The 13,713-nt window shown below is 43.7% G+C and overlaps 1 protein-coding gene across 1 annotated transcript; it reads left to right on the top strand.

Annotated features, from left to right (window-relative positions):
* The first annotated feature begins 236 nt into the window (after positions 1-236).
* LSM11 (LSM11, U7 small nuclear RNA associated) lies at positions 237-13,493 on the top strand. Its single transcript, XM_054568119.1, has 4 exons — positions 237-678; positions 5,711-5,850; positions 7,793-7,876; positions 8,306-13,493. The coding sequence occupies exons 1-4, from the start codon at positions 237-239 to the stop codon at positions 8,714-8,716; spliced, it is 1,077 nt and encodes a 358-aa protein (XP_054424094.1). The 3' UTR covers positions 8,717-13,493.
* Positions 13,494-13,713: the final 220 nt, after the last annotated feature.

Raw genomic sequence — 13,713 nt, 5'->3', positions numbered from 1 at the left:
TGCACAGATGGGGAAACATTGTATTAAAACAGATTAACCCGTTACCAGTGCGCTGAGGTCGTAACGCTGACAAGCCGCAGCTTTGCGCCACGCCCCCGGGGCGCGGACCGCGGACAGGTGCTGCCCTCCGGCGGCCGCGCCGGCGCAGTGCGACCCCGCTCCGCGGCTGCGCAGTGCCGCCCTCTGGCGGCTCCACTCCTTCTTCCCATCGGCCTCAGCTTGCGGGCCTTTCAAACATGGAGGAGCGGGAGCGGGGGGCGAGGTCGCCCGGTGCCGGGAGCCCAGCGCGCCCGCCCAGCCCAAGGTTGGATGTCAACTCGGACAGCTTCGACCCGCTGCTGGCCTTGTACTCGCCTCGCCTGCCTCCCATCCCCTATCCTAACGCGCCTTGCTTCAACAACGTGGCCGCGTACGAGACCTTCCTCAGGACCGGGTGCCGGGGCGGCGGACGCGGGCGGGCGCGGGGCTCGGACCCAGCCTCAGGGGCCGCCGCCGCCGCTCGACCCTCGAGCAGGACCCGCCGCCGCCCGGACGCCCCCGCCCCGGACCCCGAGCGCATCGAGCGCCTCCGCCGCCTCATGGTGGTCAAGAAGGAAGGGGACGAGGCCGACCGGGAGGGCCGCCGGCCTCCGGGCCGGAGCAGGAAGGCGCCGCGCAACGTGCTCACACGAATGCCCTGTGAGTCCCGCGGGCGCGGAGCGGGGACCGCCCGGCTGTGCGGAAGGTGGCGGCCGAGGGGGGTAGTTGCGGGATGATAGGGCTTGGCGTATTAGGGTCTGCACGTGTTAGGAGGAGAGCCTCGTGGAGGTTTGCGGAGATAATCAGCGACCGTGGGGGGCTTGTGCTTGAGTAACGTAGGAAATGGGGGCGGTCGTCCAGAGTAATGAAGGCTCCGCACGAGCCGTGGGGCAGAGTGGAAAAAGCTGGAGCGGGAATCAGGCGCTATGGGGAGGGTCTGCGTAGGTAATGGGTGTGGTTCTGCAAAGGTGGTGGGGTCTATGGAAGTAGCTACAGAGGAGGGATGATGAGGAACTTCCACAGAGCATCTGTAGGAATGGGGCGGGGGGCGCGGGTCTGGGGCGGTGGGGCTTGGAGACCGTAGGAAGGGCTTGCAGAGGTGATGAAAGGTTTTGGGGACCACAGGCGGAAGAGGTGGTGCACAGCCAGCGTCAGCGGAGTGAGTAGTCAGTGGAGTTTGGGGACGATGGGAGGGAGTGTGGGGAGATTGTTCAGGTGGCAGAGGGGACCTAACCTTAACCCCTGCACGGTGACAGCTCGTCTTGGGGCGCTGTAAAGCCGAAGGGCCTGAGGGTCTTGGGATGCACCTGTTCATATGGCCAGATTGCAGGTGCTAGAATGCAGCGGGCACAAATGGCACTAAAACACAGACACTGTTTTACAGCTCTTGGAGCCTCCTCATAGATCCTTAGAGCAAAGCTGTAAACAGCAGAGGTTGCTAATGTGCGAATTAGGTCTTGTATAAACGGAATAGAAACAGCCCAGGGTTATATCTTTAGTCATCTGGCGAGCAATCCTGACAGCTGCCCGGTGAACGCAGTGACCTACTTAGCCACACGGAGCATCTGTATCCTGATAGCTAAATTGTGACATTATTAGATCCCCGCCTTTGGAATGGAGGGTTGTGCTAAGCAAGGGTATGTTTTATTAAGTTTGCTTTATTCCTAGAAACGCGTTTATTAAGAGAAACATCCTGAAAAGCTGTGTGCTGTTAAGGGTGCCTTTGTCAGATGCTTCGCGGTGCCAGAACATCCTTGCCCAGGCTGAGGGTTCACCCCAGCTCGCTTGTCCCACAGTAACACAAAGATGGGGTATCATGTTCCTAAAGGGAGAACAGTTTGGGGGGCCTGATTTTGCCTCTACTTTTTGCCACATCACATCTTTGAAATGCACTTGAAGTCTCGGAATGGAACATTCCTTTCTAATTTGGCAGTTACTGCTTTGCTACTAGACGGTCAAGGAAAAGAAATTTTTCTACGTGGCGAGTGGCTTTAGCTTTACCTGTGGAGCACCTTTGCTGTGTTGTGCTGACAGAGCATGAAGACCAGCTTTGTCAACTTCCCACCTTAAAATATATGCCTGGAATCAAGGCCTCAGCATTTTCATTTGCTCTGAAAATGTTACTGGTGCCACTGGAAACAGTGGTGTGTGTGTACATGGTGGAGATGGGGAGGCATCACAAAGAGTTGATGACCTTCAGAAAGCAAAAAAAAAGAAAAGAAAAGGAGAAAAACAGAAGCATAGAGGAAGACTAGATTTATTCAAGAAAGCGTTCATGTAGGAGGTAAGCTTGAGGTCTTGAAGTTAAGGAAAAGCACAGTTGCAGATAACAGTGATTATTTGAAAACAAGGCTATTGAGGTGTAATTACACGTAACAAAACACACCCTTTTAAAGTATTTTGAAATCACCATGACAATCAAGGCACAGAACAATTCCATCACCCAAAGTTTCCTCTTGCCCCTTTGCAAGCCAGGTGATCATTTTATTGCTTCTAATTATAGCTACTATTATTGAGCACATATGTGCTGTACATTTTGCTAAAGCCTTTTAGATGCATTATGTCGCATTTTACCCTTAGATACAACTTTATAGATGAAGAAGCTGAGGCCCAGTTATTGCCCGTTAGGGCCCAAGGTGACATAACTGGTCAGTGTGCAGCTGAGAACCCTCGGTTTGTCCAGCCCGGCGGCCTCTGTGCTTACCCCTTATGCCAGTCTCAGGGGAGAGGAGGAGAGGACATCGTTCTCCTGTTTGCTCGCTTGCTTGTTGTTGATGTGTGGCGGGTGCTGCATGTGCGAGGCCACGGGCTTGTGTCCAAAGCAGAGAGAATGGAATTTGGGTCCAGAGAGGGATTTGTTGCTAGGATGCGTGGAAGAGCCAAACTAGAGAGTTTTTTTTGACTTTGTGATGTTAGAGAGTAGGAACCATGGTGGGTGTATACTCTTAAGCAAAAGCACTTTTAAGGCAAATGTTTCTAGGAGCTAAGTTTCTAGTAGTAAAATATATTTGGGGGTGGATAAGAACACAGGGATTTGCCTACCTATGTTTGAATACTACTGGCTTCTCCACTTCTAGCTGCTGTAGTTTAGGCAAGTTACTTAAACTCTTTAGGGCCTCAATTTTCTCATCTGTGAGATGAGGACAATGATAGAATCTACCTATTGTTGTGAAGTTTAAATTAGTTAACACCTTTAAAGCATTTGCAACAATAATGTTCCTTAGCATGTAGGAAAATTCTCGGTGAACGTTCAGTGTCACTGTTAGACTGTCATTACAAGCTCTTGGTCAGGATGCACGTACCCTGCCTGTATTGATTGTTGGCTCAGCTGTTAGCTAGGTAGGTAACTTTGGCAAATTATTTAAACTTTTCTGAGCCTTGGTTTCCTCCTCTATAGAATGAGGTGAAATGAGAATATCTGCATTTTAGTTGCGAGGATTAAGTGAAACAGTGGTACATAAAGTTAAACTTAGCACAGAGCGTGGTCCATACTGAGGGCTCGGTAATTGGTGACAGTGACGGTGACATGATGATGATGATATGGTTGGCTGTGGAAGAAGGATCTTAGTTACCGAGACTCTGTTTGAGTTCTGTGATGGCCTCGAACAGGGAGAAGTAAGGGTGGAGTTAAAACAGAAATGACCTGGATTTGGAAGAGTGTGGCTGAAACCTCGCAGCAATGGAAAAGGGGATTTAGAAGAAAAACTTTCTGCAAAGATGAGGGTTCTTCCCCCCTCTTTGGTCATGTGACGTTTTTGTAAGCTTAGCTCAGACCTATTTGGAGTTTGTCGCGGAGACTGCTGGAAGAGATGCACAGTGTGCATTCTGATTCCGAATGGGAAGCTCATTTTTGCCTTGGCAGTTTGCTCTGATAGGTGGTACTCGTTGTCCCTATGATCACAGAAGGAGAGAAATGCTTCCTGGAATTACACCTTATTGTTTTTGGAAGGAAAAAAATCAAGGGAAAGACACAGATGTGACAGTTGGAAGACCTGAGTTTCCCATTTGTTAAATTAGAATAAGAGACTTGTTAAGATACGTGCTTGTCCTTTCCCTTTGATTTGGGGAGTGGAGGGAGAAGTAGTGCCCTATTTTTCCAAGTTAGAAAAAGAATGGTCTTTCCACTCTTTGTGGAAACATGTATGTGTAAGGGGGTGCTGTGGAGGCAAAGTGAGTAATCCAAGCGTTGTGATCAGTTTCTAAGAAATTGAATTACAGAGATTTACTCCTGAATCTAGACACTAACTAGTCCTCTAACTTCACTTTATGAATGAGGAAACTTGGTCTAGTAGAGAGAAAATCACTTACCAAGGGCACACAACTAGAGGTAATAACCTGAAAGAGGTAATAACCTAGAAGTAATAACCTGGGTTTAACACAGTTTGTAACACACATCCAGATGCATGTACACACACACACACACACACACACACACTATATGGTAAAAGAATTTTAGACAATTGCTAGAGGAAGGGTAGATGATGAAGGTCAGACTACGGTCCTCATGTTCCTTTTTACAGCTGCTGTTTCTGCCATTCCGCTTCACCTGTGCCTTCTTGCTGCATCTTCAGTCTGACTCAGCTCCTATGTCTCACCTTATGTCTCTTTCTTCCGAGAGTATTTTATTTATCACTGCCATCATTTATAAGCCCTTCCATGACTGGAGAATAAGGTCAAGAATGACCAATTGAGTTATCCAAACTGAAGTACAGAACTGTTGTTCTATTTTATGCCCCTAGAAAGAAAACAGTCATTTTTTGTTTACTATCAATGGCAGTAATCTCCAACAAATTTTGCCTTGCAAACTTGGGAGGGAGGGAAAGACTGAGCCTGTGTATGCATGAGTGTGTGTGAGAGAGAGAGAGAGAGAGAGAGTGTGTGTGTGTGTGTGTGTGTGTGAGTGTGAGAGAGAGAGAGAGAGTATGTGTATGTGTGTGATATTCTTTTGAGAGGTTGTATATACTATATAGTATAGGCTGTAAATTGTGAAGGTTAAGTTAACATGAAGTAATAAAAATAAAATTCACCCCCATTCCCAGGCTCTGCAAAAAAGCATCCATCATAGTAAAAGCTGAAATTATTACCCCAGCATTCTCATGCATTGTCACAGTGCTCTTTTTACATGATGCTCATGAGCAATCTCATAGGAGCCAAATGCTCAGCAGGTGCCTTTACCCCAGCAAGGCTTGGAATTCAAGCAGATCTCTGCTACTGTGAAGGTGATGTACACTGAAACACTTCAAACATATGAACAAGATGTTTGGTTCTTTGGAGGGCTCAAGCTGGATATGTGGTTCACGAGAATTATCCTAAAAGAAGTTGTCTTAGCAAGACACAGAACTGAGAAGAATCTAGGTGCTGTGTACATTTAATACGGTATTTCTTTTTTGCCCAAAAAGATTTTAAATGATTGTGCATCTTAGAATCATAGACTATGAGATGTACAGAAAGTGAAACTTTTGGATGATAGCCATTCACATGGTTTGTCCACATGATAGTGGAATCTTGTCTCATTCCAGTGCGTGTTGCCTGTAACAGCCATATTGCCCATGGGCCGTTCTGTTCTCATGGTGAGGTTGCCACTGCGCCATGCTGCCTTCCGTTGCTGGAGATGGATCGGTAGTCTTGGATATTAATTCTGGGAATGAGAGCAGATGCTCGTGCTATGCTGACTATTCTTCTCTTGTTTCAGTGCACGAAGGCAGCCCTCTGGGTGAACTCCATCGTTGTATCCGGGAGGGGGTGAAGGTGAATGTTCACATCCGCACTTTCAAGGGACTTCGGGGCGTCTGTACAGGCTTCCTCGTTGCATTTGACAAGTTCTGGAATATGGTAATTAAACCTTCCTCAAGGGGCTGGAGAACCTCATGGGGATTAAATCTTTTTATAAGTCTATGTCCTGAGTAACCTTATTCAGCAAAACCTGCAGAATAACTTCCAGAAGAACCAGAATGCTTACATTCTTTTGGGAAACAACAAAAAGGTTCTTTTTATTGTTTTCTTTTCCTTAAGACAGTTTCAGTTGGGTGATTTTGCCCTCTCTCCCTCCCAGGGACATTTGTCAATGTTGGGAACAGTTTTTTGATTGTCTCACTGTGGAACAGGGTGCTCCTGGCACATAGTGGGTAGAAGCCACAGATTCTGTTGCGTGTCCTACAATGTAGACAGCCCCCACCCCAAGCAATAAAAATTCATCCAGTGCAGAATGTTTTTAATGCCAAGGTTGAGAAACCCAACCTTAAGTAATAATTACTTATTTTACCTGTTTAATAAGTAATTTTATATTTATTTCTTATTAAAAATATTTATTGACATCCCACTTTGGCTGAGCACAGTGCTAAGTACAAAAGTTTCAGAAAGGAACTATCACTCTTTTGTTTTTGGAAAGATAAAAAATGTAGTAAAGATTAAGTTAAAGAAAGATAAGGATAGAGGGGAAGCAGACATATTGATAAGCAAGATACTTTGCATAGTGTTTCTTTAGGAAGGAATGTGCCACATACTCCAAGCCTTCTTGAGGCTATTGTTTACTAGATATTTGAAGAAGAGAAGGGATACATTATATTATAGCATAACTGTAATGTGAGACAGTTAAAACAGGAGCCATCGGGCTTTCTAGTGTTTCTTTTCCATATGGTTGGCCATCTCCAGCTTTTCTTTTCCCTGTACTTTATCTCCATCCATGCATTCCCCTGGATAATAGTAATAGTTGCTAATATTTAGTAAGCTCTTATGTGCCAGATACTATGCTAAGAATTTTATATATATATTATCTCGGGGAATGAATTGTAGATCTATTACTGTTCCATTTCACAAATGAGGGAATTGAGGCTGCAAATTTTGGAAGATTGGCCCAGATCACACCATTAGTAAGTGGAAGTACAAGGACTTTGTGTTCTTCCTGACTTGTAAAACCGTATTTTCAGCCAGCATGGAATCAGAAACGTGGATTTAAATCCTAACTTTATCACTTGGTAACTGTGTGACTCCAGGCAAGATAGCTTCAGGTAATTTCCGAGGCTCAGGTTTCTCACCTCTAAAATGTGTGTTGCGGGGTGGGGGGTGGGGGGATTTTATTATTATAATTTTACCTTTGAAGGAAAAGGATTTAAGAGAACATGTAATGACGGTGGTGGTAATAACGATATCGTCATCTTGTATTTGAGTGGTGATTTACACTTTTCAAAATAATTTCTCACACACAATCTCACTTGATCCTAACAGCTGTCCTGTGAGGCTGATCTTTCAATGATGAGAATTGACCAGTAATTCAGTGTGTAACTCTGGTCAGTCTCTGTTAATTGCTGTCATAAAACTTAGAGCTGGGAAGGGGGAAGAAGCAGTAGAGTAGTGTTTCTCAAAGTTTGTCTAAGGCTGTCCTGCAGCAGAATCACCTGGGATTTCTGGTTAAAAGAGAAAATTCCTAGACTTCATCCCAGACCTGCTGAATCTGAATCTCTAGGAGAGTAGTAGCCTTGGATTCATACTTTAGTAAGCTTCCTGGATATTTATGCACAGCGAATTTAAGAACCTCAGTACAGTTGTAGAGGCCCCTTACCACAGTAGAAATGTCTTATATGGTTGTAGCCGCTTGGAAATCCTACTCAGAGGTTCCCAGGTATTACCATTTTTTTCCTGCCCAATAGTTGAGTCACCTCTTAGGTTTAATTCTCCTACAATTAGATGTTATTCTGCCTTGTAAATTTTTTTCCTGAAAGTTATAGAAATATTATTTTTAACTGTCTTATTTTTCCCCTTTGGGCTGTTTTCCTAGGCACTTACAGATGTGGATGAGACCTACCGAAAGCCTGTTTTAGGCAAAGCGTATGAGCGGGATTCTTCACTGACTCTCACCAGGGTAGGCAGTTTCTCCTCATTTCCTGAGCACCCAGCATGCTTTCAGCTTAGGAATGAAAGTCAGTGAGCCCCATGACCAGGTTTCCTAGTGGCACAGCCCTGGTGCTGTCAGCCAGGCATGCCTGGGCCAAGGTCTCGTGAGTCTCTCCTCCTAGGCATGCAGCTAATCTGAGATGAGTTCCTGCTTCTGAGCTGCAACAAGGTACCTTGTACCAGATTTAAAAATCTTTCTCTTTTACCCTGTAGAAATAAGCAGGCACCTTTTCTCTTGACATACTTGCTAATTTATGGGGAGAAATAGAAAATTCATTACTTTTTAAAAGTTGTGAAGCAAGTCGTCCACGGAGCATAATTAAAGATATTGGTCTTTTTTTCTGTATAGTGAAAGAGGGATGTTAAGGCCTAATATTTGTCATTGCTTTCCTTATAGCTATTTGATCGACTAAAACTTCAAGATTCTTCCAAGAAGGAGGCAGATTCTAAGTCTGCAGTTGAAGACTCCACTCTGTCTAGATACTCCCAGACATCTACTTGGAAGGTAGCTTCAGTGTGGGGAAGAGGAGACACTGACCGGGGTTCACGCAAACACTCCCGCTCCGTCCCTTCTTCTCTGCAGGCATCTACAAGAGAGGAGTCCAGGTCAGAGCTGTCAGGGAGGACTCTGCGGACAGAAGGGTCTAGTGCGGGAGGTACCTTTTCCAGAGCTACCACACTTTCTAGGGGCCAGTCCCGTAAGAAAAAGAGAAAGCCCAAAGTAGATTACCAGAAGGTATTCACTAGACACATAAATCAGATTTTCATTCGAGGTGAAAATGTCCTCTTGGTTCACCTTGCACAGTGACCAGCTCAGCCTCACTTGAGCTTTGGCTTTTAGAAATAAAATGCATGAATCACTGCTATGCTGTATCCTAGTATCCCAGTGAAACCCTGAGTTGGAATGCTTCCCTCTGGTGCTGCATGTGCTGAGGAGAGAGCCAGGCTCGGGCTCTCTGGGAGATGAGCTCCCTCAAGGGGAGACAGGCCTCGGGAGGGGGGGTGTTTGCATTAATAACAAGGCAAAAGCTGCACGTGGGTACACACATCTAATTTGGTATCATGGTCTACTTCAGACACTCAAACCAAATATAAGATCTTCCATTTGAATCAGGAGTTACAGTGTCAATTGAATTCAGCCCATGGACTCTATCGCATGGGGGAAAGAAGCACTCATTTTATAAGCTGGTGCCCTGAGTACTCATGAATTAGAATATCAGGGTAGCAGTACACATTGCCCTGGAGCCCTGCACACACACTTTGTAACTGACTGTTAAATTTTGCTCTACACCATTCTCTCTTAATTAAGAACTGTAATCTGTTATCTGTGGATATCTATGAGATCTAAGAAAGCTACCAGCTTATATAAGGGTAAAATTTGAATAGTTGGTATGCTTAAAACAGCCAGCAATGAATGCCCTGTTTTTATCCCTCTCCTTATTATGGAAAGGAATATGGGACCTCATCGGTCTTCCTGTTCCAGAGGTAACTTATATGAATGGCATACCAGGTGGGACTATAAGATGCTCATGTGGTGGCTTCTTGTCCTTCTCTCTAACTTCTGTGGCATGGTGCTAGTGCATGTACCCTGTGTATTGCCCCTTTGTGACCTGTCCTGTGAGCTCTATGGCAAAGGACTGTGACCTTCATGTCTGGCTTCAAAGAGAGTGCTGCATGAACTCAGTAATGTACGTGCCTCATACAGCTAAGAGTCCCCTCTCCAGGCAGGGCTGGCCCTGTGTCGACTGTCTTTCAGAATGGTTTCCCGTGAGACAGTGGTGGTAGTTTGTTATTCCCCGGTGTCAGGCTATAGAGGTTCTCACAAACAAGGGTGGGTCCTGCCTGTAAGGGACACTTCACTCACAGCCTGGCTCCAGTCACGGGAATACTGCAGCACTCTTTAACACTACTTGAATCATGTTCAAGTGCAGAATAGGTACTATCTTGACACAGACTGTTAGGCAATATTGATTTTCTTTTTGTTTTATTTATATTTGGTTTTATTTTAGATAATTCATGTTCAAAGTGAGAGTAAGAAATAGCTAACTAGTTAAAATGCTTGAAAAGAAAAATTTCCCCTGCTGCATTTTTGTGTTCCTTAGATAAGCCTTCTAAAAAACAGAGTGAATAACGTTCATGGAGCTAGGGTGCCTTGTCCTTCTGCCAGCTGGTCACTGGCTCATCATATCACAAACGGAGGGCAGGCTTGGTCCCTCTGTGCCTCGGTTTTTCCCCATGAGACATTTACCTCACAGGAACACTGAGACAGATAATTTTAGGAAGGCATTTCAAAGTCTCTAAACATGTAAGTGTCATGAGTAGTTTCTACTAACTCTGTTTCATAGTTTGGTAAGAATTCTTATGAGCAAGGCAGGTGCTGCATAAGAAAGTAATCTCCGTAGTATCATAATTATGATCCTGCTGTGGTCAGAAAGCAGTGATATCTTTAGGAACTCTTCTTCCCCATTCCATTCTGTGTCCTAAGGGACATTGGAAGTTGCAGAAGAATATCGTCAACAAGAGGAGAGCAATGTTTCATTGCTGTTCCCCTGCATCCTAGCCCCCACCCTTTTCTAATCGTTACCTTGAAGAATTCCCCTGAACTTTTTAGGGGTTCATATGACAGTACCAAAGGGAGAATAAGCATCTCAAAATGACATATCCCCAAAAGGGGATTTGTGGAAACTCTTCTGTTTGTTTTTATTTTAAAATGTATCTTATATATGTTTTTAGAGCCAGAGCAGACGCACTAAACATTCAGAGAGGTTCCATATCACAGACTTGAACAGTCAATCATCTTTGGGATCTGCCAATCTAATCTCTTCTAACTAGTGTGTCTAAAATCTCAGTTTCCCAATTAATAGTTGTCTTGTTTAATCATCAGGCACCCCAGGGTCTACCTCTTTACCAGTCTCCCCTCTTCGGCTATCGCCATCTGTCTGCCCTCTGTTCCTCTGCTAGAAGTTGTAATGGATACTAGATTTTCCCAATAAAGTGGAGATTTGAAATCAAAAGGAATATAATCAATTTCTATTCATTCTAGTGCCTGATTAAATCTAACTTGACTTATTTTAAACACATGCTTTTTTTCATGTTTGTATACAATTTTCATTTATCCATATAAGGATTGATTTACTTCTTTTCTGCCCAACTTGATAATTCCAGCTCTGAAAATTATTTTAAAACTCTGTGACTTGATTCATGTGCCCATTTATTTGTTTAGTTTGGACAGTGATTTTGGAATGAACGAACTATCTAGTAATGTGCTATTTTATACAAAGCATGATACTTTTTTAGAGAAGTCTGTTTTTAAAAATAATTGCCTTTTTCTTTATTATTGGAGAAATTTTTCTTAAGGAAGAAAAAATACGTCCTAACAATGTATATGCTGCTCAAAAGAATGTGATAATCTAGGCCATTATAGTAAATTGCTATGGACACAACTGAAGTCTTCCTCAGGAGGAGAGAGAAGGGGGCAGTAACAGCAAGAAAGGTAGGGTTCTGGAGGCCCCCCCACCGGCTTTCCTCACGGGGCTCACTGCCTCTGCAGTGCAGCAAAACTGGCTTCTCATATTCAGAGATTTAGATTTGGGAAACTTGGTTGGAATAGCACTTATTTTTGAACATCCAACTTTGGTTCTTCAAAGTAATCTCTATACATGGGAATGTGTTTTCTAGACATTTTCACAGGGCATACCTATATTCTTGTTGAGGTCCTCTCAGGAGTTTCCAGCATTGTTAGGTAAGAACAAGGGATTAAGAAATGGAAGATAATGATTTCAGCACCCAGAAACCGTGTGCCATTCTTTGCACATAGAGGTAATTCTGCTCTGCCATGAGGAGAACTTGCACTTTAGGTTGTTGGTTCTAGTGTCTGGGAAGCATTTATGCTGCTTCTCGGAAACCATCTTAGGACAGAAGTGGACTGTTGGCGAGGTAGCCAGAGTTAGCAGCGTCCAATCAGTACCCTGCTCTCTGTGCATGGTGCATGTCAGGTCAGAAAGCTTAGAAACCTCTCGCAGTAAAGTCGAGGTACACAGGAGTCCTTGCTATGAGTTGTTAGTGGATCAAGAGGGCTTTTATCTATTTTTATGGTGAAATAGTCCAGGAGCACTTTTAGAGACTGTCAGGCCATGAGCTATGAGCTATGAGCTGCCCTTGATCCTCAGAAGCCTTTCAGAAATGTGGGTGTACTGCTTCTGTCCCTTGAGAAAAAATAGAAACCTAACTTGATGAAGAGGAGATATTTGTATTCCTGTCTGCACTATGCCTATAGCAGCTGACATGGGTAAAATCATGAAATAGAATAGGTGCTGTAAATTACTACTTTAAATTTGAAAAATTTAAATTATTCAGGCAGCTAGCTGTCACTGATGCTGCCCTAAAGTTTTCCCATCCTTTGTGTATTTTTTATGAATGAGATTGCTGTGGGAGGGTCAAGGTTTATATAAGGGGCATCATAATATAAATACAGCGATTTCCCAATTGTAATTTTTCTTTTCCTGTGTCAGATACAGAATGCAGTCAACCCCTTTCAGTAACTTCTGTTCATCAGCCCATGTTTTTCTGGGCAGTAACTCCCAAAAGGCTTTCTTAGTAATTGTAAAGCAAGAAATTCTTATCTGGGCCTATGTTGCAAAGGTTGGTGGTCTGTCACTGCTTTCTGGACAATTGAGTTGATGGATTTAAGATAAGCCTTTGGGGTTCCTGTCACTGTTTCCTTCTGAGGAAGGGTTGCGCCTTCTTTACTCTCAGTGTTTTAAGTGTTTTTCAAATGTTTGTAAATTCTCTTGCACTCCTCTAATAAAAATGAAAGCTCTCTCTCAAGAAATGGCATTGGATGATTCGGAGATCTGGGGGAGAAAACAAGTACACCCGAGACCTTCAGTCGGTCTTTTATTTGTTGAGAATAGAAAGTAGTTTGATAAGCAACCAGAGTTAGTGCTGCTTTAAAAATACTCTCTGAAAAGATGGGACTGTCCCTCAGGAAAGCTATAAAAGCTATTCCCAGTACATTGCAGTTGCCTTTGATTTTCAGTCCTTTGGAGCAAACATCTGATGTTATGTTTTTAGAGCTGTGGGGTAAAAATGTCTAAAAATTTTAAGAGATTTTATTTAAACAATGATTATCTGGCTGAATTATGTGTGAGCTAGGTTCTAGGACAGATGTCCAGTTCTTTTTCTGTTGTCCTGACAATAAAGCAGATAGTAAGTGATGTCTTGAAAAGTGATTTACTTATTTCATACTGACATCTTAAGACATTTGCCTTCGGGGCTACCCTGGGGATACCCCTCTGCACCGTGACTTATTACTGTTTTTTTAGACAAGGCTAAACCTGGATGACTCTGAATTTATAGTTTTTCTATTCATATACCAGCTGCTAAAAGAAAAACTGTGACTTATAATCTTGTCTCAAAATTACTCCTAATGATAAGTTCACTTAACCCCTTCCTGTTTAGGGAGGATTGCTGCTAGTAACGTCAGTTTGCAATGTTCTGCTTTAGATATGTGCCATACGGGATCTGGAAACTGTAATAAATATGATTGTATTAATGTACTGGCTGCTTTGTCTCTGCTGATTTTGGGGGGGAGGGGAGAAGAGGCAGGGAAGTCTGTTACCAAGAGAAGATACCAACCCAGAAAGTTAAAACATTTCAAGCAATGTCATTGTTGTAACCTTGTGCCTTTTCTTTATCAAAGCACACACATCTAGATTTCTATCCTTGGGGTAACTTTGTTCCTCCAAGTTTATTTGAAGTTCATGCTTAGAAAAGAAACTTGACCCACATTGTGAATTATCTCTT

This window comes from Pteronotus mesoamericanus, unplaced genomic scaffold (assembly GCF_021234165.1).
Source record: "Pteronotus mesoamericanus isolate MK-2021 breed Mesoamerican mustached bat unplaced genomic scaffold, CSHL_Meso_final contig_2, whole genome shotgun sequence".
Taxonomy (NCBI): domain Eukaryota; kingdom Metazoa; phylum Chordata; class Mammalia; order Chiroptera; family Mormoopidae; genus Pteronotus; species Pteronotus mesoamericanus.
The sequence above is the reverse complement of the archived record's forward strand: the minus strand, read 5'-3'. Positions and strand labels throughout refer to the sequence as shown.

What these genes read in the sequence shown, in the direction of transcription:
- LSM11 (XM_054568119.1), top strand. Translation starts at nt 237, where the DNA reads ATGGAGGAGCGGGAGCGGGGGGCGAGGTCGCCCGGTGCCGGGAGCCCA. An exon ending in TTGACAAGTTCTGGAATATG is followed by an intron (nt 5,851 to 7,792) that starts GTAATTAAACCT and finishes CTGTTTTCCTAG; the next exon opens with GCACTTACAGATGTGGATGA. An exon ending in CTTCACTGACTCTCACCAGG is followed by an intron (nt 7,877 to 8,305) that starts GTAGGCAGTTTC and finishes CTTTCCTTATAG; the next exon opens with CTATTTGATCGACTAAAACT.